Genomic DNA, 27,841 nt, shown 5'->3' with positions numbered 1-27,841 from the left:
GGGTGAAAAATAATCCTCTGTAATAAATTGCAATCCAAGGCTACACCATCCACTATACATATTCATGCAACCTAGTAATATATGGTTTTCAAGCTTTTCAAAAAATTGACACCCAAAATAGTAAGTGTAAAACAAAAATAAAAACTGAAGCAGAGAATAGAGTTTAGGCAGATAGATAATGTTGCAAAGGATATATATGTATGTGTTGTTGTTCTACTCTGAAGACTCTGAGGCAGAATCATCTGCGGTTGAGATTGTCTCAGGCAAGCTATTGATCTCCCCATCTGATGAAGTACTTGTTCGATCCTCTACAGGCTGTTGTTTCATGTGCCAATACATTATACTTGCTGTCAATGTAAGAATCATCTTCTGGTTTACCTGCCAAATTTAAACATGCATTCCCGTTTATATTTTATATTATTGTTAGATATAGTACTAAAGTTGGTAAGATATTGAGATTTTAATTTAATTTTTAGAGCAGTTTGTTGAAAGCCTGCCAACTATTATGTAGTGTGATGGCACATTTGTTATCATTCCAAATGAATGGTCACAAGATCGAATCTGGTGGTGGGCATTAATTATTTGGACTCAAATCGAATGATAAAGTATAAAACAGAAACTATGTTGTAAAGAATTATGTCTGATTCAAAAAAAAGTTCTATTTATCCATATAAATATAAGTTCATTTGTCCTTTCTTTATCTAGGTAGTGTGATTAATAAGAATTTGTGTTTATTTTGTAGATTGTATACAGTGACCATACTATGTTAACATTTATAGATATTCCATTTGCATATTTTCTTGAAGTTTCATATGCACTTATATGTTACAGAGTACAAAACTATTGGAAGATAGATTTCGTATCCCAAAATATATAATCCTTTCTTTAATTAGGCCATGCAAGAGTACAAGAATATGTACTATAAAAGGTAGTTTAGATTTTTTTGTGTGGGCGCGCGCGCTATTTTTTTAGTTTGATCACTTGATAGGTCTTTCCACGGTAATGAACGAGTATCAAAATTATCAATGTAAATAAAAATTATAAAGTTATATGAGGTAAGCATTATAATTTTTTTTTTTTTTTTTTTTTACATAAGCATTATAATTATTATGTGTAAGTATTATTATTATTTACGTATACATTAACAATGATGAAATTACATGAATAGTCGCAATGATATTCCCAGTGTGGCTAGTATTGGGTGATGATATATCTAATATAAATATAGAGTTAATTTTCAAAATCATCCTCTGATTATGGTCTTTTTTTCAAATTGGTCCCTTAACTTTTAATTTTTTCAAAGTGATTCTTTGACTTTTGAATTTTAAGCCAAAATGGTCATCGATTAGCTTTGGCGTTAAGTTGATGTTAAAATGAAGGGTAAAATTGGAAATTTAAGTTTTGCACTCCAATTTAAAGCAATATGTGATTCCTTTTAACAATCTGCGCACATATTTCTTCAATTAGGTTTTTGTTCTCCTAAATCTGTAATCAAAATGTGGGATAATCAACTAGAAGGCCAAAAATCTGTGCCTTGGGAAGTTTGTGGATGAAGTTGAAGATGAACTTTTTTGGCATTCTAGTTGATTATCTCACATTTTGATTGCAGATTTAGGAGAGAAAGAATTTAATTTGAAGAAATATGTGCACATACTGCTGAAAGGAATCACATATTGATTTAAATTGGAGTGCAAAATTTAAATTTTAGATTTTACCTTTCATTTTAATACCAACTTAACGTCAAAGCTAATGGAAGATCATTTTAACTTAAAATTCAAAAGTTGAAGGACCACTTTAGAGAAATTAAAAATCAAAGGACCCATTTAAGAAAAGGCCATAGTCGAAAGATCATTTTGGGAATTAACTCTATAAATATATACATATAATTATAAAAGAAGTCAATGCAAAGCTTGTATATTTGTGCTTATATTTTTGTATACTATTTTTTTTTTTTTTTTTTTTTTTAATGTTAGCCTTCTTTTTCCCCCTCAAATTATTAAAATATTAAATAATTGCATATATAACTAATACTTTAAGCTTTCTATATATATATAATATTTATATAAAAAAAATATAGCACTTTATAACAAAACTGCAATAGATAATTTACAGAAAATAAAATAATAATATAACATAATTGCAAATATTTTTAAGCCTTATATACAATGTTTTATAGCATAAATGTAATACTTATTTTGTAGAGAATAAAGTAATTACATAACATAATTGCAGATATCATCAATACTTTATAGCATACATGCAGTACTTTATAGAAAAATTATAAATAGAAAATTTGCAGAAAATAGAATGACATTACATAGCAAAATTGCCAATATAATTAATACTTTAAGCCTTATATTAGTAGGTTGTAGGTGAAAGATGTGATTTAGTCTCACTCCATGATCTAGCCAAAATCAACAATCCAGATGGAAGAAAACTTTTTTAAAAAAAATGCAGTGGCATTATAGTAATTTTGCATAAGTTCAAAACTTAAGGTGCGTATGTTTAAAGTTTAAGGTGTGTAGTTTCATAGCTTAAGTTGTGTAGTTTCATAGCTTAAGGTGCGTATGTTTAAAGTTTAAGGTGCATCACTTTTTAGCTTAACGTGCATCAGTTTAAAACTTCAGGTGCTTAAGTTTTAAGGTTAATGTGCGGAGTTTTATAGCTTGAGGTGCGTATGTTTAAAGCTTAATGTGCGTTACTTTCAAGTTTAAGGTGCATCAATTTAAAACTTAAAGTGCTTAAATTTTAAGGTTAAGGTGCGTCGTTTTGTAGCTTAAGGTCGTCACTTTTCTAGTTTAAGGTGCATCAGTTTAAAACTTAAGGTGTGTAGTTTTATAACTTAAGATGCGTAGTTTTATATCTTAAAGTGCATCAGTTTGAGACAGTTGATCATTTGCATGCATGTTGGCATGATGCACGTTTTGTTTTTAATTTTCATTGATTTGAGTCGTTGATCTAGATTTGATCAACGGCCCATATATATATATATATATATATATATATATATATATATATATATATATATATATATATATATATATATATATATATATATTTTCCCATGCGATTGGTTATCTCAGGTGAGGTTGTGCGGTTAAATCTGAGCTATTACTTGCCTAAATTAACGTCCAGAATTAACAGTGATGCGATTGGCCATCTCAGGTGCGATTGTGCAGTTAAATCTGAGCCATTACTTGCCTAAATTAACTCTGATTAAAAAGATACACGGTGGTAATTTGGTCTTTTTGCATCTAGGTCAAATTTAAGGTGCGTGATTTTCTTTCTTAAGGTGCGTGAGTTTTGTGCTTAACGTGAGTGGTTTTTGTATTGTGTGGCTTAAGGTGCGTCAGGTGTTGAAAACTTAAGTGCGTCGATATAAAGCTTTAGATGCGTGGTTTTCCTTCTTAAGGTGCGTGGTTTGTGTGCTTAAGGTGCATCAGTTGTTGAAACTTAAAGGTGCGTTGGGCTAAAACTTTAGGTGTGTGGTTTTCCTTTTTAAGGTGCGTAATTTTCTTTCTTACGGTGCGTGATTTGTATGCTTAAGCTGCGCCATTTTAAAACTTTAGGTGCGTGGTTTGTGTTCTTAAGGTGTTTTGTTTGTGTGCTTAAGGTGCGTGATTTGTGTGCGCAATTTTAAAACTTTAGGTGCATGGTGTGTGTGTTCTTAAGGTGCCTTGTTTGTGTGCTTAAGGTGCGCCATTTGAATGCTTAAGGTGCGTCATTTGAATGTTTAAGGTGCGTCATTTTATGTTTACCGCACAATCGCACGGAAAGCTATCTCCGCACCAGAACTCATCTTTATATATATATATATATATATATATATATATATATATATATATATATATATATATATAATATTTTATAGTATAAATGTAATACTTTATAGCAAAATTGTAATAGATAGTTTGTAAAAAAATAATATTTATAAATTCATCCCAAATTTTTGTGACTTGACCTGTCTCTTGAGACATGTTAGACGAGGTCATAGAAAAATTTGCCTAACTTTTGTAGTGTGTTTATCTTTTCCTACACTTAAGAGGTGTTTGGTTCATATTATTTCGCATAATTCAAAAAAAAAAAATATTTCCTTTAGTGTTATATTATCTTAAAATATTTCTTAAACCAAACACTCATACAATTTTTTCCCATAATTATATTTTTTTCTTTGTTAATGATGTATTAATTAATAATTATTTCTATTGTGTTTAATCTTTATAGTTTTAGTATTTGTCTTATGGAAAAATGGTTAAATATACGCTCCAACTTTAGCTAAAAAGTCCAAAAAGTCAATTAACTCTTTAAACTTTTTAAGGGTGTGTTTGGTTGGTGGGTTTTGCCCATAGGAATGGGTATAGAAGTGATTGTTATTGTTTGATTGATAGGTTTTTAGAATACTACAATGGGTTTCGAATACCCCATCAATTGAAAAACTCATATCCAAAAAAAATAAAGGTTTCATTCCTTTATTCATTCTCAAGCACTATTATTAGTAACCATTCTCATTCCACCCTTACTACCAAACATGTTAAATATTTTCACCAAAACCCATTACTATTACCAAGTATTTGATACCCATTCCGATTTCGATTCCTATGTGCGAACCAAACACACCCTAAAAGTGCAATCACACTCATTAACAATTTATTTTGATGCAATAAAGCTCGAAACCGATTAATGATATGCTATCACATGTCATTAGGGATCTAGCCACCCTCCGTTACTGGCAACCGTTCGCCGTCGCCGGTCACTTTTTTACTTGAAATTTCGTCGGAGTGTGATCGGAATTCTAATAACTTGTGATAGCAGATCATTAACCAGTTTTTGAATTTCATTGTATCAAAATAAATTGTTGATGAGTTTAATTATACCTTTAAAGAATTTATTTTCAAAAAAAAAAATACCTTTAAAGAATTTAAGGAGTTAATTAACTTTCCAATTAAAGTTCGAAGCACTTTTCTCTTTTTCTTATTAAGTATTTATTCAATCACACAATATACAATATTCCACATTTCCGCTAGTAGCAATGTAGCATAATAATAAAGGGCAAACTGATCAGAAAGTATTACCTCAATTAAATCTTCAGGCAGTATAAAGATAGAGCATCCGAGCTTCCTTGCCACACTAATGATGTAGGTTGCATTCATTTTTTTCTCCTCCTCTACATCACCCAAAGTTTTTTTAAGAAATTAATTACCAAAAAAAAAAAAAAAAAAAAAAAAAAAAGAAGAAGAAGTAAAAAAGAGGTCAAATTAAACACTACAACAAAGAATGCACCCCTACACAAACTAACAGCATTATTTAGAAGACATTTACTCAACAAGGAAAAATGTCTATATTGAAAAGTAGAAAAAGCACGGCAAATTAAAGGACTTAACAATATTTTAAGATAAATCAGGAAAAATATTGAAAATAGGCCATTGATCTGATTAAAATTAAAAACAAACATACCAGTTTCTCCTTTTGTAACTAGACTCCAGTTGACAGCTCGAGGATATACTGCGCTAAGCAGCTCAAGGAAAAAGACACCATCTGATAGCCTTTTATCCTGTAAAATAACCTTAATTAGTCCCTAGGATGAAGCAAATCAAGAAATGTTATGTTAACCATGGTAACTGCAAAAAACTGGATGGAAAACTCATCTGAATACTCATCAGAACAGCTTTTTTCACCTCATAATATCTACAAGGTGAATCTAAAAGAACTCTTTGGAAAAGATACCTTAAAGCTAGCCATATGGCCATGCCTTCCAGAACTTTTCACTTGGCTGTTAGCCCAGTCTAAAATGTCTGCATCAGTGATTTCCTTTCCAAGGGAATGAGACCTCAAATTCTTTAAAAGCTGAAGCATATTGAACCGCATTAACTGCCACAAGTAAGCTGAAAACAGGAGGTTCAAGAACAAACTTATTCAGGTTAAAATGCTTTATTGATGCTTTTTATACTACAAAAAATACAACAAACATGATGGTAGTCATACCTAATGTTAATTTCTTATTTCCTTGTACAATGTCATTCCCAGCAATGTTAACTAGGGAAAACTTCAATTGTTTCCCAATCTTGACAACTTGGTTGCAATTTTCCACTTTTCTAAAAGGCATCTTAATTGGAGGCTTAGTTGCAATCTTCCAGTTAACAATTCCTGGGGACACCTTGTCAAGTGTTTGCAGAAGCACCCATCTGCAGAAAATAGAAGTTAATTTTTACTTCAAGTTCTTAATTTTCACTCTTTCTGAAACAGTTGGCTCAAGTACAAACATTGGTTCATTGGCATGGTATTTTTTTGTTTCTTGATATCAATACCACAATTGCACTTACCCATTTCTAAGATCTTCAAAGACATTATCTATCATAAAAGAATTTCCAAGACTGTTGATCCAAAATCGAAATGCTCTCTCTTCTCTGGACATTTGAGCATCATCAGGAGTCATTTCAAGAAAATCAATCTGCTTTGTTTGTGTTGAAAGTCCATTCCTACAGAAGAACACTTCACTGTCAGCTTTTTGACAGGACGAAAATCATATGTTAAAGGTAAGAAGAAATAATATGAATTGTTTACTATTATTGTCAGTGTGAAATAACACATAAACTTGCAAATAACAACTCAATTTAATCTTTTATCAGCAAGATTTGGATTGCTCTAATGCTCAGGAGATGGTGTTCATAAAATTAGCTTTTAACAAGAAAATGGTATAGTGATATAGAGATACATATATTACTAGTGATGAAAATGTATAGAAGAAAAGAGCTGTTAAATTTAGAATATCTAGAAAAAGTTAAACCACAGTTATCTTCCTAGTCTTCAAATATGTGATTTGCAAAAGCTGAAATGCAATAATTTTCAATTTTTTTTTTTAAGAGTTGCTCAAGCTCTACAGCAGGAGCTTGAAAGCACCTTTCCATATGTTGACTGTTGAGATGGAAATATAAAATAAATCTGACTTATCACACCTGCTTTGAAGCTGTAAGGTCCAAAAGTGTTTAGTGTTTTCTCACCTATGCTGGAAGATATGTGCCACAAATGCAAGGTTAAGATTAGGAGAACCTTCCACGATATCTTTTGCAGTTAAGTATCTTTTGCAGCCCATTCTATCTGCATGTTCAAGAACCAACTTAGCTCTTTCTAGAAAATCTTTCACAGACATGGTTGCTGGAATACTGTGCTCAGGGGCTAAAACATTTAAGAGATGAGCGTAAGCCTCAGCGTCCTACAGAAAGGTGTCAATATCTCAAAATTAGTGGCATAGGGTTTTAGAAACTGTAAAACACAATGATAGCAGATAGTGCAACTCATCCTCAAGAGAAATCAAGTTTTCATTTATAACTGGAGGAACTTAAAAAGAAAAGTTCTTGATACAAACCAATTTAATAAAACAAAAGTACTGAGGTTTTTTCCTTCTGGATGTTAAATGAAATTTGAGAGGTTGTAAGTAGAGAAAAGAAGTGATATAACAAGGTTAAGCATTGGTATAAAGGAAAAATTATGAACAACTGCCTAATCAATGAACCAGTCTAGTAAACTTAAAATATCTTTGACATATATATATATATATATATATATATATATAGAATTAATTTCACTTTTGGTCCCACGACTTTTGATGTTCTATCACTTTTAGTGCACAACTTTAAAAATTTTTAATTTTGGTGCCTAACTTTGTTATTTTTATCAGTTTTGGTCCTTTCGCCCAAATTGACAGCGAAATGTTGCAGTATTTTATATTGTTAGGAGTAAAATCGCCATCTCAAGGAAACATCTTCAATATCTAAACAAAATCACTGTAAAATTATATGTATAGGTGTTTGATGATGAGAATAATGGCAAAGACGGGCAGAAATCAGACAGATCTATGGGATTTATAGTTTCAACCATTGGCAAACTCTTTTTTTTCATCTTAATATGATTTTTCTTTTGTTTAAATATTGAAGATCTTTCCATGGGATGACGATTTTGCCCCTAAAATATAAAATTCGGAAATATTTTACCGTCAATTTGACTAGAAGGACCAAAACTGATAAAAATAACAAAGTTAGGCACCAAAATTAAAAAAATTTAAAATTGTGCACCAAAAATGATAAGAATTCAAAAGTCGTGGGACCAAAAGTGAAATTAATTCTATATATATATATATATCCTTCAAAAAAATCTAGTGTTTGTCTTTGAGGTGACAATAAATGAGAAAGAAAACCTATACTTTAAAATCATTAGTCACTCCTTAAAGCAATGACTCTGGACTTCATGTTAATAGTAAATATGGAGCATTAAATACAAACAGATTGGCACAACTTCAGCAACATCAAAGTACTCTAGTCTTCTATCATTTTGGTACAATTTTCATAAACTTTAGAATGGTCATGAACTTACTTTTGAAATTTGTAGAATAAAAGATGGAAAGAACAAAAAATTATACCTTTATGTCAGACGAGAAGTTCGTAACTGTTTTCTTGTATCCACCCTTTTTCAATTGAAAGTTCATCCATCTGAGCAAGATCTTTTCTGGTGGTAGGCTCATCAGTTCCTCTATATCCTGATTTTTGAACATGATAAAACTTATCAGGCTGTCTAATGTATCAGTCTTACTAAAGTGAAACTAGCCAGTGCTTCTTTACCTTACTATCATCAACCAACTCGACCAGTTGAGGTGTTTTCTTCAAATTGAGGTCTGCCAGTAGTTGAATCTGCAACAACATGAATTATAACATCAAGTTCTTTTCAGATGCTAAGTATTAAAGTTCACATTCTATATTTGTGGTGCTATCTTTTTCTGTAAGGTTTGAGAAAGTTTTGATGAATGCTTCAGTACTTCCTATCACTTGTAGTTGAAAAATACTTAACAATGTATGTACAATTAGTTTGAAAATTCAATCCATCAATTACTTAATGAGTGTGCCATACACAGTATCTAAGTAGGACCTATCAGTTTAAGAATTCAAAATTTCAAATTACAAAGTGACTGTCACTCGGAAGCCTTACCTTAATAATTTGAGAAATCACACCAAGAACAAGATGCCTCTGAAAATGGGGGAAGAAAAGTAAGAGTATTAATCCAAGGAGTATAGAAGAACCAAAGAAACCTAAAAGGTAACTACAAAATTCCACAAGCAGATCTAATATTCATAAAGTTGAAAATTGGTTTGAGGGATTTGAACAATAGAATGATAGAACATTTTGATTATGTGGAAAAACATGACAAGATCTTCTTAACACAACCAGGTTAAAGAGTATAAGCTTAACTCATGCAAGCTGTCATGTTAAGTTTTAAAAAAAAAGTTCAAAACCCTAGTAGATTAACATTTCCTGCCTTTCCTTTAGAGAAAATCCAAACTTGCCTGCTAAAAAAGACACTTTTTAAACAATGAGGATGTTCCAAGAAAGGAAGAAACTATTCCAAAACTAAGGATATCAAATCAAGTAACCAGAAATGAAGAAAGTATTTTAAAACATATTCAATGAATATGGCATGCCTGGAAACAATTTGGGAATTAGTAATGTTACTGGACTCAAAATGTTGTCCTTGAATAAACAAAAATGCCAAAACTGACAACCGAATTTATATAATGTCCTCAATTCACTTCTAGACAAATTATATTGACCATTGTTTTTCACAAGTATCACCCACTATTACATGAAAAGTTTGCATTTAGTAAGTAATTAAACACATCAGGTTGCAGCAGTCCTCTTGACCAAAAGCTAATAAAAGAAAGGAGTTACTGTACATTCTTAATGCAAGACTGATGTATTTGCTGTTGGAAAGAAAAAAGTATATACGGATATACCCATAAGCAACTCTCGAACTTTTTATAAATGTATATAAATAAAAAAGAAACAGGGGCATATTTTCAATGAACAAACCAAATGCAGTTCAGTTACAGATGGAAGACCTAAAAGAACCATAGGTAGCTTCAAGCCATACTTTAGCTTTCATCAAGGTGAAGTCACACATACCCTTCCTTCAATGAAGTCTTGAGTTCCAATGTTGACCAAAGTACATCCAATTGCCTTTGCAGAGTTGAGGCCTAGAGTAAGATTCTCATTCCTTTCCCAGGGGTTGATTATTCTCTTCATATTTATCGCCCTTTCATCAATTGTTCCAGGTACAGCAAGATTTATAAGTTTGCTGCATCAAATAAAGAGAAAAAAAAAAAACACAGAAATAATATTAGATTACAAAGTTTGATTAACGGAAGGGAATAACAAAAAATTAAGAATGAACCAATGATCACCAAATAAGAACTCCATCCTTGGCAACCTCAAAGAGATCATTAGTTGAAGGGTCTATTGGAAGGTATCCTTTTAAGAATTCATCTTCAGCCAGATAGTTGTTTATGTGTGCAACGTATGATGTCTTCTCAGATCCACTAATTGTGTGAAGCAAAGTAGAAGTGGGAGACGTGAGAAATGCTGATGGATTTTTTGCATTACTTCCCATTCGAGCTGTTGCATGTGCTTGGAGTTTCAAATATACCTGAAACAGATTTAAAAAGCTGATCACTTTCATTAAGAACATAGTGATTAACTCAATCGAATCCATAGGTCTTCTTTGATTGAAAGAGTTTCGACAGTTCAAACTTTAGAACCGAATCAAGTTTCTTTCTCTCTTTTTCCGTTTAAATTTGTAGTCTATTTGTATTCGCAACCAAACAGAATGCAATTATCTTTCTATAAATCAATCTAGAATCCCTGTATCTGAACTGTATGAATCTACGAGTTCTACCCTGAGAAACAGCTCAAAATCGACGTCTTCATCCAAGTTTGTATACGAATCTCTGAGAAACGCATCTCTATCTTGCTCCGTAAGATTCTCTCCGATATGTTTCAGTGTTGACATCTTTGCCGCCAAGTCGCCCAGCTTCAAACCTCCGCTTTCTTTCCTCATCGTCATGAACTGCACGAATCGTGCACAATGCACATAAACAACAATGAATGAATCCAAAACAGATTTCAACCAGAATAAGCAAAAAAGAAAAGAAATTACCTGAGATTTTAAGCTCCGAAGCTCAACTTGCGTGAACTGGTTCTGTAGCCATGGATCCGATACTAATACTCCTATATAGCCCGCCATTTTTTTGCTGTTCTCTTGATCGCAGTTCCGATTCTAATAGCAGAAAATGAGATGAAAATATCGCAATTCGCAAAGTATCTCTCTCTCTCTCTCTCTCTAGAAGCTGTTATTGCTTTGGATGGATTTCAATGGTTGTTTCTCTCACTAAGATCAGTGATAAACTTAACAGAAGAGTGAATCGCACACTGGGGACGAGTAAAGCTGGCAGTGTTACAGAGATGTTCTAAGGAATTCAAACTATGACCATTTTGTCCCCGATGTTAACCGCTAGTACGGTCAGTTGGTGAATCACAAGTCACAACTATAAAAATATTAATGAAGAGATGTTAAAAGTGAAGTTCAAAGGAAGTTTATTAAAAGTTCAAACGTGAAGGACAAAGGCTAGTTGTGACTTAGATATGGACCATGTTTATTACTTCCTTCGTCCCAGTTCTACTTATTATTCATTGGTCGAACCAACTATTTCTTATTTGTTTATTTTTTTTTTAGTATTTTTTATTTCTTTTTAAATTTGATTTCTTTGTGTTTAATAATACTTTTAGTATAATTTCTAAATATATAAACTTTATATACTAATACTAAATTTAATATTATGAAAAATTAGATTAAAAATAACTTCAGTCAAGTCGCATTAACATATACATCAATTTGCATATTACCATTTACACATATTATTCTTTATGTTTTGTGTAAATAAAATCAATGTTACAAAATATATTATTAAAAATATCTTATTGAGATCTTTTAAGTGATACTCATTAATATTTTTTTTTAATCTTCGTTGTTTATTGACGAACATTAAGTTACAAATCTTATTTCGACTACTCTGGTCATATTATTATAATTACAAGATACAAATCTTATTGATGTACGTAGCAAAAATAAGTGATAGTGAGTGTACGGGATACAATATCGTCCTCAAGGGATTGAGAGATATGTCACGCAGTATGCAATTACAAGAAACTAGGCATTAGCACAAGGGAATCAACAAGAAGCTAAGCAAACAACAAGTTTAAGGAAATGGTAAGACTAACACATATACACAAAGATAAACACAAAATAAAGAAATAGGGCTCAAGCTAGGGATCATTATCTTCTAGATACTTCAACAACCTATGAGATTAAGGAGAACAATTAACCAAGGAATCAAGTGGAATGCACGTAGGTATCCTAGTCAACGAACCACTGTCGTGAATAATAAACAAGGATTAGAACAAGGAATTGCCCAATTCTCATGGCGTATCAATTTCAAGTCCATCAAGCACACAAAGCATCTTATTAACCCCCAATTTCCCCCATTTTCATAAAAGCAAATTGAATTTATGCAAGGGGTGGCTCGAATTCATCACCCAACTCTCGTTGATGCAAGGAATCCTCTAAATACATGCCAATGAATGTGTACATCAAACATATATTAACAAGATATAAACACAAAATCTTCACAAACCTATGAACCCTAGGTTAGAGTTCTTCCCCTTTATGAAATAATCACAAATTAAGCATCAAGATAGATAATACAACCCTAACTCAAGTCCAAAAACTAACTACTCATGATTCAATAGCATAAAGAACACAAAAGCACAAGTAATAAACATAAATCTTGCAAAAGAAAGAGATAAGAGAAAGAAAGTTTCTCTAGTGAAATCGATCGTAAATTTTGAAATCCAAGTGTTAAATCCTTGATTACAAGCTTCAAATATGTTTAGGAACTTAAATCTAAGCATAATCTAACTTAAAAATATGAAAGGAATTGAAGTGTAAGAAAATGACTAGGGTTCAAACATGAGTAAAAAATCGAGTAAAAATGAGTGAAAATGGACTAAAATAGGTGTTGAGCAGAGGTGGCACGGTCGTGCCAAAAAATGGCATTTTGGGGTAGTGGCTACTGGAATTCACGCAAAAATACACGGCCTCAGGCACGACCGTGCACTTGGCTATGTCGTTTGACCTTCAAAAAGTTTGAATTTAGATTTATGGTCTTCACAAAAGTTGTAGTCCTTCGAGTCTTCAATGACGCAAAAATCACTTCATTTGGACATTCCTCGGCGGAGATATGCTCAAAATATCAAACAGTGGTCGAAATGAGGGAAAATTGCAATGCCTTGATCTTTTGCTCCTCTTTTGTTTTGGTTTGGCCAAATGACCAAGACCATTGAAAACACCACTCTTATGCTCCCTTGGAAGTTTTGCATCCATCTCCATAGCTTCTCCTTGGCTTCCCTTGATTCCAAATGCATCCAAAATTCTTAATTTCTACTCAAAGATAATGAATTATTGTGCCTAATTGGCCAAATGAATAAAACAAGCTAGGATCATTTTGAACACCATTGTGACACTTCATAAGCAAAACAAGGCTAAATATGAGGTATACATGTGGTATAAATATAAACAAATATGAACTTGTCACTTATTTCAACTCATCTGGTCATATTATTACATTTACAAGTTACAAATCTTATTTCAACTTCCCTGGTAATATTATTCTAATTACATGTTACCAATCTTATTTCAACTCCTCTAGTCATTGAGGTGTCAAACGGACGGGCTTGGACCAGCCTGACCATGTTCTCCACTAGCCCGTTTATTTTTTGGATCGGGCCGGTGTAGTCCAATTATGGTTCAAACCGGGTTTGGCCCTGTCCAAAAATAAAAATTAAAGTCCGGCCGAATTCATAGCCCTAAAAAAAATTATATTAAAAATTATAAATCGACTAATTTAAGTTATGTATTCATTCTAAATTAGTTTTACAAGTTTACATATTTCTTTTCAACTATTTAACTAAACAATTATTATAAGAAAATAAAGAAATCAATAATTAATAATGTAATACCATTAATAAGAATAAGTTTACAATTTTTAGCTACTAACTACTAAGTAATAAGAGTTTTTTTTTTTTTTGAATGTGAAATTACTACTTAGTACACTAGTTAGATAGTTAACTAGCTAAATAATACACATGTAAGAATTTGATAGGCATAAAATCAATATCATAGTTTCTAATATGATAATCTCATGAGTCATTACTCTATTAGAGGCAAAAATTAAAATAATCTCTAACAAGGGTCGGATCGATCCATGGGCCAAAAATTAAATCAAGCCCTATCTGTATTATAAAACAGTGCAAATTATGTTGTGGACTCGTGTCTACAATGCATTGTGGACACGAGTCCAAAACGACGTCGTTTTCAGAAAAAACACGGCATTCCAGTTAAACAAAATTTTGATTTTGTCTCGCTGTTAACGTCGTTATTCTTTTGTGGCATTATGAATGTACAGTTATGGAATTATGAATGTAAGTTATGAAATTATGAACACAGAGCTCTGACATTATGAATTTACAATTATGAACATATAGTGATACAATTATGAACATAGAGCTCTAAAATTGTGAACATAGAGTTTCAAAAATTATGAATGTACAGTTATAGAATTATGAATGTATAGTTATAGAATTATGAATGTACAGTTATAGAATTATGAACACAGAGCTCTGACATTACGAACTTACAATATGCACATATAGTGATAAAATTATGAACATAGAGCTCTAAAATTGTGAACATAGAGCTTCGAAAATTATGAATTTACATTTATTGAATTATGAATGTACAGTTATGGAATTATGAATGTACAGTTATGGAAATATGAATGTACAGTTATGGAGTTATGAACACAGAACGCTGACATTATGAACTTACAATTATGAACATATAGGTGATAAAATTATGAACATATACTCCTATAACGAAACGGTCTGAATTTTTTTTTAAAAAAGTGAAAGATAACGGTGCCACCGTTAGTGTGTCCACAATGCATGCTGGACACGGGTCCATAACCTCTAGTCCGCTCATTGTACTAAATGAACCGGATCGAACTGGGCCTGAATTGGACTTCGGGCTAACCCATCAATTTGCTAAACCCCAACCCTAAGGGCCCTCACACCCCAAATCTTGGTAACTCAACTAAACATGAACCACAGAGGCTAGACCGTGCTCAATGCGCGCAAGGAACTCCCCTCACTTTGAGAGGTTGCTCCCACACTGCCGCTGGTGAGACTCGATCCCTAGTCATTCTTCCAAAGTTTCACCTCTGTAACCAGTTGAGCTGCCCATGCGGGTACCAATGTTATATTATGTTTTTTTTTTTTTAGGTAAATCATTTATATATCTTTTATATCATTTTTACGTATTTATATATTTTGTTAAATATTTCTACATATGTTTTATATTATTAAACATGAACTATATCATTTGAAAAATTTTATTAAGATAATTTAAACAATACTAATATTGAATATATATATATATATATATATATATATATATATATATATATATATATATATATATATATATATATATATATATATATATAAATTTTAAATTAAATTACCTAAATCATAATTTTAACAAAATTAAATTCTACTAAAATATTATGTTTTTTTGTTAATTTCTTTTATATCCTTTATTTATTTTTTATGTATTTATATATATTTTTTAAAATACTTATACATAAGTTTATATTATTAAACACGAATTATATATCAAAGATTTTATTAAGACAATTAAAACAAGAGTAATATTGAATATATATTAATTAAAAAATAAATTACTTAGAACATAATTTTAACAAAATTAAATTTTACTAAAATATTATGCTTTTATATCACAAATTATATTTTATATTAAACTAAATAAATTCAAACTAATAAAATATAATTTGTGATATAAATAATAACATTTTATTATAATTTAATTTTGTTTATATTATATATGGTTTAAGTAATTTAATTTTTAATTAATGTATATTCAATAGTAATCTTATTTTAATTGTTTTAATAAAATATTTCAAATGATATAATTTATGTTTAATAATATAAAATTTATGTAGAAATATTTAACAAAATATATAAATACGTAAAAATAAAATAAAAGATATATAAATGATTTTTTAAAAAGAAAAAACATAATATTTTAGTACAATAATAAACAACAACCTACCAGAACCCTTATAATAAACAATAGGCATTATGCAATGAACACTTTAAATGAAAAGTATCATTAACCATATATAGGGTTGAAGGACTTGTCTTAAAACTAAACAATATCCTGTCAGACCACATGTATATTCCCGTTTTAACATTAGGCACCGTGTCTTTTCGGCCCCGTAGAATTTTCCTATCAATATATACAAACAAATAAATTGACGGCCAATTTTGTCATTTCAATTAATGAATCCTAACCTTCAAATTTCAAATTCTTAGGTCCAAGGAAAGCACGCTTTAAGAAAAGTTTGAATAGATATGTTACCAGCGCTTTATGTAGACACACTCTAGAAGGATTTTCGCATTAAACCAAACACGGAATATCCCTTTCTAGTTAGTTATCTATCTGTGCATTGAAGCTTTATGAACGTGACCAGTACACTCAGTTTCGCATTTTTGTGACACTAATTTAAGACATTTTTATGCAGAAAATAAAAAGAGCAACGTAACTTGCCACTTTCCATGTTTAACCCCAGCAAGCAATGGGGGAAAAAAAAGTGATTTCATTTAATATATGTTCATCATGCATACACAAGACCTTAAAAGATATTCTGTGACGATTTTAAATTATCAAGAAACTTACTTAAATATGTCTTGTGATTAAAATTATTGTTGCTAGTGTTGCTCTTTGTAAGGTCAATATCAATGAAGCAAGTTTAAAAATTGCAATGCAATTGCTTTGCAGAAAGCCACAAAGGTAATATAATTGAGAAATTAATTAGGCTATATTTTGGCAATTGTTATAGCATCGATTATGGTGCACCTTGCATTTTGGACAATGATCCATAAATAATGTGTCTGCAGTTAAAATATTATGTGCATGCACTTAACAGATTGTTTGTGTTTGTAAATAAACTCAAGGCACGTATAGAGTAATATGTTGACACCCGATGTATATGAAGTTAACATATTATGTTGTTGTAGTTAATATATTATATGTCTTTAATTTATAACATGCACATAATCGGTTAATTGCATATATATAATATGTTAACTGCAGATACATAATCGGAGTGTCATTTTAGAATAGGGTTCACAATCCAAAGATGATGTGTCTGCAGTTAACATATTATGTGTCTATAAATAAATTCAATTGCAGATGTGCATGCAATTAACATATTACGTTGATATAGTTAATATATTATGGGGCCGAGTGTTTGGTAAATAGTTGTTAGCTTATAGTTGCTAGCTGATTGGGCTAGTGGATTTGACTAGTTGATAGCATTAGCTGATTGTAGAAAAGTGTTTGGTAAATTAGCTATTAGAAGATAGTTCTTTACATGCAAAATGACTTTCTCAAAAAGTCGACTGAAAAAACTACTTTGAGCAGCTTTTTAGACAATAAGTTACAAAAAACTAATTAATCAATCATTCATATTAATTGTTTAACCAAGTCAAACAGCTAATAGTGGTCGAATAATTAAGTCAAAATTAGCTGATAAGCTAACTATGTTACCGAACAGGGCCTATGTGTCTTTAATTTATTACATGCACATAATTGGTTAATTGCAGACACATAATGGCCCTGTTTGGTAAAATAGTTAGCATATAGGCCAATTTTGACTTATTTGATCACTATTAGCTTTTTGATTTAGTTAAAAAATCAATATAAATGTTTGATTAATTATTCTTTTATAACTCTAAAATACTAAAATTCAAAAAATTGGTCAAAATAACTTTTTCAATTAGCTTTGTGAGAAAGAAAATTATACCAAACAGCTATCAGCTAACAGCTAATTTACCAAACATATTTCTACAATCAGCTAATGTTATTAAATAGTTATACTCTCTAATTAACTCAATCAGCTAACAGCTAACAACCATTTACCAAACAGGGCCAATATGTTAACTACAAGATACATAATTTAAATGTCATTTTGGACCAGAGTTTACAATGCAAAGTAAATCTGGTCCAGGTATAATTTGTCATATTTAGAAATTAAAAGAGTGGTAAGATCCTTTCAGAAAAAAAAAATGGTAAGATTATATTGGAGCAATAAGCTGTAGTGACAATCACTCCAAGTACAATTCATTCAAATTAAACTACCATCTTACTAGCGGTTAAAGATGAATGGTCCTTTCCATTCCAATCTCTCTCACAAATGCATTATACCCTTTTTTTGGTTATAAAAAAGTAAAAATAAAAAATTGTATATGAAAGTTCACATCCAATGATATGCAAATTTTTGTAGTAGCAATGCTAATAAAGGACCTACGAAGTGGTCCATTATCTAAAAGAGGGGTTTTTAAATGCATAAAGATCGAAATATGGCATGCATGTATACAAAAAATTGTACATAAAATTGAAAATTGATCTCAATTTTTAACAATAGTACTATATTCAGAAATAAGAATGGTAAAAAGTGGATGGTCACTACATACTTTTGCATACATTTTGTAGTGTTAAATTGGAAGTAAGGTGAGGTGAGGGTGGCATGAGAGGTAGGGTCAAGGCACACATGGGCAGGTTCATTACCATCTGGGTTGATATGATGTAGCAGCAGTAACGTATATTAGTACAACCCCAGTGTACAACTTGGAGTCTGATTGAGTGCAAGGGACTCATCCATTTTTAGGGTGTGTTTGGTTCGTATATGAGATTTGGAATCGGAATGAGTATCAAATACTTGGTAATGATAATGGATTTTAGTGAAAATATTTTGCATGTTTTGTAGTAGGTAGTAGGGTGGAATGAGAATGATTATCAGTAATGTTGTTTGATTATGTATGAATTAAGATCCTATAATGAGAATAAAGATTTTAAAAATACAAGAACACAACATCAAGACAATTGATTCTAATATAAAGACATCCAAAACACAATACTGAGTAAAAAAAAAAAAAAAAAAAAAAAAAAAAACAATCTAAAAGTACTAATCAAATGGGATGAGAAGGAATAAGAAAATGAAAGGGGATGATACCTTTATTTTATTTGGGTATGCGTTTTTCAATTAAGGTGTATTTGAAGCTCATAATAGTGTTCTAAAAACCTATCAACCAAATGATACCAATCATTTTAATAGACATTCCTTAGAGCTAAATCTGTCAACCAAACACACCCTTATAACCAAATTTTAAAGATTCAATCATTGGCTTTGGATATGGAACAACCTTAAATCCACATGCCAATAATCTTACTCAATAAAAATGTATACAATTTAGCGAGAAAATTAATCATTGTATTCGACGATGGAAAAAGAAACACTTAAAAAAAAAGTAACGTAGAGTAGTACCAATGACATCATTGCCATTATTGACTGTCCGTAGCCGCCTACATGCACCCTCCAGATCTGATAGATTCCACTCTTTTCTCCTACTGTTTCCCAATCTGCTTTAATTTAGATCATATATGCTAATATTTATAATGCTTCTACTCCACCAATATAATTGAAGCTTCTGGAAAATGTGTGCTTGTATGTCCTTAATAATTCTTTCTTTTTCTTTTCATTCCCAAACGACAGCTCACAGCAATATCACATTTCTTGATCTACGTACTATATATACTGATGAATTGAAGCTGCTATATATATATATATATATATATATATATATATATATATATATATATATATATGCTGCTATGCTGCAACAGCTTTAACAAATGTTTGCTTTCTAGGATTGTGTCTGCAGAATGTTTCTTTAATTTTCTTTCATTCCAAATTCTTTTTAAAACATAACATGCATGTGTATAATTCCAGGGTCGGATTCAGAAATTTGTTTGAGTGGAAACGAAAGATTAAAATAAAAGAGATGATTTAAAAAAATAAAAATTAAACGCTAGATGGATAGTGATTATATGAGAACCACTACTCTGATCTCTCGTAAGAACACGAGAATCAATTTGGTGCATTGAAAAAGACAGATGTATGGATGAAGTTAATTAGGTGAATGAAAACGCGGGTGTGCATATGTAGCGTTATGTTGTGTGCATATTAAGCATTTATTTTGTGTACATATCCTATGTTACACACAACACATGCTTAATATGCACACATCATACAGCTCCATATGCATACGCACGTTTTTAATTGTCTCAATTAATCTCATCCATAAATCTGTCGTTTAATGCACCAGGTTGGTTCTCAAGTTCTTACAGATGCAGTGAGTCTCATTGGAGCCAGTTGTTATGCAGTGAACATGATCGTCAAATGAAACTGTAGTAGAATTAAAATAATATTTTATTGTTACTATAATGAAACTAGTGTGTGTGAAAAATGAAATTAAGAAACAGAGCACATTATATTATTCTCAAATGTAACTGTAGTATAATTAAAATGATACTTTAGTATTGCTATAATAAAACTAGTGTGCATGGAAAATGAAACTAAAATCCAGAGCCATAAGATAACATATATTGTCAAATGACCTGAAGTGCAATTACAATAATACTTTAACATTACTATAATTAAACTAGTGGTGTGAAAAATAAAACAAAAAAAAATGTTTGTATATTATCAAATGAAACTATAGTAAAATTAAAATGGTACTTTAGTATTGCTATAATGAAACTAGTCTAGACGGAAAATGAAACTAAAAACATAGCAATATTGTCAAATGAAACTGAAGTTTAATTAAAATGATACATACTTCATGGTCCATTGCACGCTGCTACATAGACCATGGTCCACAATAAAATTTGCCCATATAGAGTGACGATCTTATGAGAACCACCCTCCCATGAGTAAAGAAGAACCAATATTGTGCATTAAAAAAATAAATCTATGGATAATATTAATTAGTGAAATTCAACATTCGTGTGTGCATATGAAGCATGTGTTGTGTGCAAACATAGAATATGCAGACAACACATGCTCCATATGCATATAACATCATAGTGCAAACGTGCGAACAAATATAGCTTGTCCATCTAAACATATCAAAAGCTGAAAATCAATGAAAATGAAAAAAAAATGAGGTGACATTTTTGTAATATTCTGATTGTGCATTTATAAATGCTAGACAGTGCATTTTAAAATGTTTTGAGTGCACGAAAGGATTCCATCACCTTCTTCTCCCATGCCATTACGATTGTGCATTTAGAAATACTTGACAGTATATTTAATAATGTCTGAAAATGTATTTGGAAATGTTTGATGGTGCACAGAATACGTTACCTTATTTCCATCACCTTCCTTCCTTGTGTCGTTATGATTGTGCATTTGGAAATGCTTTGAGTGCACGAAAGTCGCTATCTAATTCTCACGACCTTTCTCACCCATGTCATCACAAGAATTTCTAAATGTAGTGCCAAACATTTCAAAATGCATCGTCATGTATTTTCAAATGCACAATCGTAATTATATAAAATTACAAAAATGTCATCGCGGTTTCCCCCCTTTTTAAAATTTCAACCTTTGATTATGTTTAGATGGACGTACTAGATTTGCCCGCATGTCCGCACCCGGAGGTCCCTATTATTTTCCAACTCAAATGTGTCTGCTTTGAAAATCAATTCCTCATTCACACATTATCTGTTTTGAGCGTACAATATATAGATATCGTCATCTCATTACAAAGAACTCGAATCCAATTTCACCCAACGCATATTGGTAGTGGATCCCACATATATTTATACCACAATATAATCCCTTAAAATGTCATTCTATGCTATTTTTCCAACAATATATGCATTGATTTACTTACATACAGTTAGAGCTGTCAAAACGGGCTTTGCTCATCGGGCCAGCCCGTCCCACCCCCTACTTAGCTATGGGGTGGGTTTCGAAAATAGCAGCCCACGGGCTGCCCACCACATATTTTTAAAAAATAATATATATATATATATATATATATATATATATATATATATATTTATATAATATTTTACTGTTTGAGAAAATTCTGTCTAGCGCAATCGGAAAAATAAATTTGGAAAAAATACTTCCCGGACTCTTTTTTGCTTGAATTTTTTTTGGAGAACATAAACTTATATAACTTGATATACAAAAAAAGAAAAAAAAATTGAGTTGAAAACATGTTCTAGTAATCACAGAAAATTTCATAAAGTTCTTTGCGGTGTTCTGTACAGAAAAATTCTGTCTAACCTAGTGTAAGGGAAAATTTTAAGAAAATTACTTCTAGGTCTTGGATTGATATGAAAATTTTTTTGTATGCTCTACAATTTCTGAACTTTATATCTGAAAAAAATTGTATAAAAATTCGTTACCAAATACTCCCAGAAAATTTCACAATCTAGGTCAAAAAATTTTGAATTTTCTGCTAGTTCTAGTTTCTTTATATATATATATATATATATATATAAAATCTAACTATAACCTAATAAGTAATAACCATAACCCTAGTTTAATGTTTTAAAATTTTAGACTATGGACTTTATAATTATTGTTATGTATTATGTAATGTCTAATGTTTGATGAACTTTGTCTTATGTTAGTTATGTAGCAAGTTATTTTAATTATTTTTATAGTGTACAAATGGTAAAACTTAACAAAGTATCGAACTAACAATTTGAGTTAATTTTTTTTTTTTTTTTTAAAAAAAAGAAGAAGATGACGGGGGCCCGCCTAGCCCGCGGGCCATGGTTGGGGCGGGCTGGGCCAGTAAAACCCAAGTATGCCAAGGAGCGGGCTTTTTTGGCCCAGCCCGCTTAGGCCCACGGCACGTCAGGCGTTGGCCTGCCCCAATCGTTATGCATTGGACCCGTGTCCAGCATGCATGCTGGACACGGGTAACAGTGCCGTTAGGCACGGTTATCTCTTTTTTTTTTTCTTTTTTTTTTTTTTAATTTCAGACCGCTTCGTTATAGGAGTATATGTTCATAATTTTATTACTATATGTTAATAACTGTACATTCATAACTCCATAACTGTATGTTCATAACTTTATAACTGTACATTCATAACTCCATAACTGTACATTCATAACTCCATAACTGTACATTCATAACTCCATAATTGTAAATTCATAATTTTCGAAGCTATATGTTCACAATTTTAGAGCTCTATGTTCATAATTTTATCACTATATGTTCATAATTGTAAGTTCATAATGTCAGAGCTCTTTGTTCATAATTCGATCAATAACTGTACATTCATAATTCCATAACGGTAGATTCATAATCTCATAACTGTAGACTCTAACTCCATAACTGTAGATTCATAACTCTATAACTGTACATTCATAACTCCATAACTGTACATTCATAATCTTCGAAGCTCTATATTCACAATTTTAAAGCTCCATGGTCATAATTTTATCACTATATGTTCATAATTGTAAGTTCATAATGTTAGAGCTCTGTGTTCATAATTTCATAATTGCATAACTGTACATTCATAACGGCATAACTGTACATTTATAATCCAAAAAAAAAAAAAAAAAAAAAAATTAACGCCGTTAACGGCAAAACGGGCGCATTTTTTTTTTTAACAGTTCTACATAGAGTGACGAGAAATGATGATTTATATACCACTTATTATATACATTTATGCTTTAATTTTCGATCAAATGTTGTAGCCTTTATACTTTTTCGAGTGTGGCTTCCGTTTGAGTTTGGCACAGATTAAATTTGTTGAGGCAGCCATACCAATTATTGGGTTTTAGTCGATTGTGTCTTAGGCTCTTTGATATTGTGAAGACAAGCATGATTGCCATGAATTATGAAAATGATTCAAAGCCAAACTAAGTGATGCAAGTATGAATCAAATTTATGGGCATCTAGTATGTAGCAAGTGATAATTGCTTTTCATTCCTATATATATGACTTATTTTCCTATTGATCTATTTATTATGTATAAAAGTTTCTTGATATCATATTAGGTATGTGTCATTTATAGAGTCACATGATGATACCTACCATGAATATCAAAGTTTATACAGAAGCTGAAGAGTATGACCTCATCACGTCACAGATAACAATGCATGAAAATGAAAAATAATAAAAATGAAAGTGTTGGTATAACCCCAACCAAGATGGCAAGAGATCCACACTTGTAATCACAAGGTCACGAGTTCGAATGTTGCCCCCTCAATATAAGCCCATTAGCTATGGGTAACCTAAAATGATTTAATTTCTTATGACCCTTTCCGAAAGAATTGTGAGGTTTCTCTCGTCATTTTAAAGAAAAAGAATGAAAGCTACCCAAAACTCCCTTATTACATCTTGAGTTAATTCCATTTTTTGTCCTAGATTTATAGGTGATAATTCACTTTTAGTCCCTTTTTATTATACATCCTTATTCCTCATTTAATCCTAATATTATTGTGGCATGACCATTTTTAGTCCTCCTTCAACAAAATCGTTGAAATATCGTTAAATACAAAGACATTTCAATCTTTTTTATACAAAATAGGTTGGACCGCTATATTTTCTATATTTAGTTTTTGAAAAAAAAAATTCATAATTGAAGATCGAAATGCGGGTATTTAACGATATTTAAACTGTTTTATTAATAAAGGACCAAAAATAGTCCTGTCACAATAATACTAAAACTAAAAGTGAATGTTCTAATAAAAAAAGACTTAAAATAAATTGTACGTCACCGATAAATCTAAAACCAAAAATGAAATTAACTCTTACATCTTTTAGAAATAGAATTTTTCGCATGCTATTATTGAAACCAGTCTTTCCGATCCCTTTTATATGACAAAATTCCAAAACTAATGAAATTAACTAATATATACACTGAATAGCTAAATAACTAAACTAGGTAACAATAAGATTTTAGAAATTTCCTAAAAGTAAGATAGCAGCTTCTCAATTTGATCGAGACTTTTTCCCCATCCATGTAGCTTCCTTGCTCCTCACGGCTGATCTTGCATTTTCTTCTTTCCGCATGAATAGCCCTATCCCTAAAACGTATCTCCTTCCTGGCCTATGAGTGGAGGCTCAAAAGTCTGTCTGTAAGGCTGAACCTTCATGTAAGCCCAATCTCCTATTTGCAGAACTCTTTCACTTTTCTTCTTATCTGCTTGCTGCTTTATCCTGTGTTGGGCCAATCTCAAACTCTCCTTCAGTAATGCCAGTAAGGCATCCATCTCAGCTAACCATTAATCACCCTCAGCTCTTTGCATTGTCCATTCCCTAAAGCCAACATAGGAGGTTTCTAACCATAGAGATCAGAGCTTGAAATAGAGTACATTGTGAGTAGTTATGCTGTGCATCCGTATGCACCATGCATGCGCGACGTCGTTTTATTAAAAACGCGCGTCTCCCCTTAAAAAAAAAAAATCAGGTTCGATTCCCAGCAACAGCATTATGTTGTTCATTCATTCTGCAATTTTAGTTCATAGATTATGGAATTATAGTTCATTGATTCTGGAATTATAGTTCATCGATTATGGAATTGTAGTTCATCGATTCTGAAATTTTAGTTCATAAATTCTGAAATTTTTAGTTCATAGATTAGATTCTGGAATTATAGTTCATCGATTATGGAATTATAATTCATCGATTATGGAATTATAGTTCATCAATTCTGAAATTTTAGTTCATATGTTGTTACTGGGAATCAAACCTGAATTTTTTTTTTTAAGGGGAGACGCGCATTTTTAATAAAACAACGTCGTTTTTGCATCCGTATGCACCATGCATAGTGCTTACGGATGCACATTGTAGAAAGGAGTGAAAATTGGTCTTATACCAATATTTAGCCATAGACAACCATTTAGCCCATGTTTTAGGTTTATGGAACACCATACACCTCAACTAATAAATCTCCAAGCATCTATTCACCCTCTTAGTTTGACCATATGGTTCGGGGTAATAAGCTGTTGACATATTCAGTTGCACCTATAGCTATTTGAAGATGGATTGCCAAAACTAGCCGTTATCCTCCATAATTTCTATACTGTAGATTCATAATTTCTATACTGTAGATTCATAATTTAAATACAATAGATTAATAATTTCTATACCGTAGATTCATAATTTCTATATTGCAGATTCATAATATATGTACTGTAGATTCATAATTTCTGGATTGTAGATTCATAACTTCTAAACTATATAGTTATCAAATTATGAACATATAGTTCTATGATTTGTGAATATAGAGTTCAACAATTGAGAATATGAACATCGAAAATTATGAACATATATCTCTAGCACATGTTCACAAACCTAATACTGTAGATTCATAATTTAAATACAATTGATTCATAATTTCTAAACTATGCGATTGCGAAGAGAGAAACATCGTTAACGGCAAGTGAAAAACAATTTTTTTTAATTAGAACGGCGTCGTTGTGCATCTTACAAGGTGGGCACGTTTCTACAGCATAATTTGTCGTTCATCGTCGTGTTCGTCGTCGCATGGAGTACATGAGTTGTGCTTTGGGATTGTGAATGTAGAGTTCGAAATTTTGCAGTCGGTTAGTCGTAAATGAAGAAACCTTTGAATTCCAATGAGTTGACAAATTACCCCTGCAATTTGTGTGTTTGGAGAACGTGGGCGCCAATTTGTTAGGAATGTGATGCGTTAGATTGTTTAAATCTAAGGGCTCCTATTTGACCGCACAGCCGCATGTAGCAGCCAGGCCGCAAGCAATCTCGGCTATATATATATATATATATATATATATATATATATATATATATATATACTAGTAATTCATCCGCGCGATTCACGGAAAAAAATTATGTTATTATAAATATAAATAAAAAATAGAAAAATTAAAATATTTTAAATTATTTAATATAATAATATTTTTGAGCTTCCATTGGTCAAGTATTTATTATTTTTATAGAATACAAAATTACAATTAAAATTAAAATTAAAATTTTGTATGGTTAATATAATCTCTAATTATGTGCATATTCAAATAAACTTATAGAGATAATTTACATAATTACATTGATTTATTCTTAATTGTATTTCATCTATATTATAATTTTCACAATACAAATAATAACTAAGATAATTACATTTGGAAAGCAAATTTTAAATTTTGTATGTGTAAATTTAAACTCTAATTGAACACATTTTTTATATGATTATATAATATATAGCTATTTTACTTTTCAAAAGTATATTTTTTATATGATTATATAATATATAGTTTTTTTTTTAAATGTTGTGCTTTTTTTTTTTAATAATAAAGGATGTTGTGGCATTAATTGTAACATTAATTATTTCCCAAACCATATAGCTTTATTATATAAAGTATTTTATATATATATATATATATATATATATATATATATATATATATATATATATATAGGTGAGTTCAGGTGCGGCGGTGTCTTACGGTGCGACGGTGCGGCATCACCAATAGTTCAACAAATATACACCATCAACGTTAGGAAAATACACCACAAAAAATATAGACAAATTAGGTACGCATCACCAAACACACACCATTAGGTGAGTAAAAACACCATACAGTGTTCGGAAATACACCATTGGGGGTGGTGAGTTATATGGTGTATTTTTTGGGTTTGCTGTGTATTTTTTGATGTTTTATTGCATTTCATTGTGGTGTGTTTTCCTTACACTGTTGGTGCATGTTGTTAACACTGTTGGTGTATTCTAAAATTTCGCTGCACCGCCGCACGGGAAGACCCCGCCGTATTTGAACTTTTTCCTATATATATATATATATATATATATATATATATATATATAAAATTTTAAATATAGACATATTCCCTTAACAAAAATTGATGATGATAATTAGTAGGTAGCAACTACATCCTTTATATGTAGTGTAGTGTAGAGGCTTAGTATGTTTAAATTGGCATTATTTATATAATTTAAGTGTTTAGAAC

General features: G+C 31.0%; 1 protein-coding gene across 1 annotated transcript; it reads right to left on the bottom strand.

The window, feature by feature from the left end:
* LOC109182506 (fimbrin-2-like) lies at positions 1 to 11,273 on the bottom strand. The gene is made up of 14 exons (XM_019332632.1): positions 10,979 to 11,273; positions 10,718 to 10,888; positions 10,227 to 10,468; positions 9,949 to 10,120; positions 8,977 to 9,015; positions 8,613 to 8,681; positions 8,414 to 8,530; positions 6,999 to 7,210; positions 6,321 to 6,476; positions 5,983 to 6,182; positions 5,725 to 5,882; positions 5,455 to 5,551; positions 5,073 to 5,164; positions 1 to 378 (listed from the first exon to the last, which is right to left on the bottom strand). The coding sequence occupies exons 1-14, from the start codon at positions 11,063 to 11,065 to the stop codon at positions 214 to 216; spliced, it is 1,977 nt and encodes a 658-aa protein (XP_019188177.1). The 5' UTR covers positions 11,066 to 11,273; the 3' UTR covers positions 1 to 213.
* Between the last annotated feature and the right edge of the window lie 16,568 nt (positions 11,274 to 27,841).

The sequence above is a fragment of the Ipomoea nil genome, unplaced genomic scaffold (assembly GCF_001879475.1).
Source record: "Ipomoea nil cultivar Tokyo-kokei standard unplaced genomic scaffold, Asagao_1.1 scaffold1074, whole genome shotgun sequence".
NCBI classification, from domain to species: domain Eukaryota; kingdom Viridiplantae; phylum Streptophyta; class Magnoliopsida; order Solanales; family Convolvulaceae; genus Ipomoea; species Ipomoea nil.
This window is presented reverse-complemented; position numbering and strand designations above follow the sequence as displayed.

Bases quoted from the DNA above. Each gene is read 5' to 3' on its own strand.
- LOC109182506 (XM_019332632.1), bottom strand. From the start codon at position 11,065: ATGGCGGGCTATATAGGAGTATTAGTATCGGATCCATGGCTACAGAAC. The intron at 10,469-10,717 runs GTAGAACTCGTA...AATCTGTTTCAG, and splicing joins ATTTTGAGCTGTTTCTCAGG to GTATATTTGAAACTCCAAGC. The intron at 5,165-5,454 runs GTATGTTTGTTT...TGGGTGATGTAG, and splicing joins AGTTACAAAAGGAGAAACTG to AGGAGGAGAAAAAAATGAAT.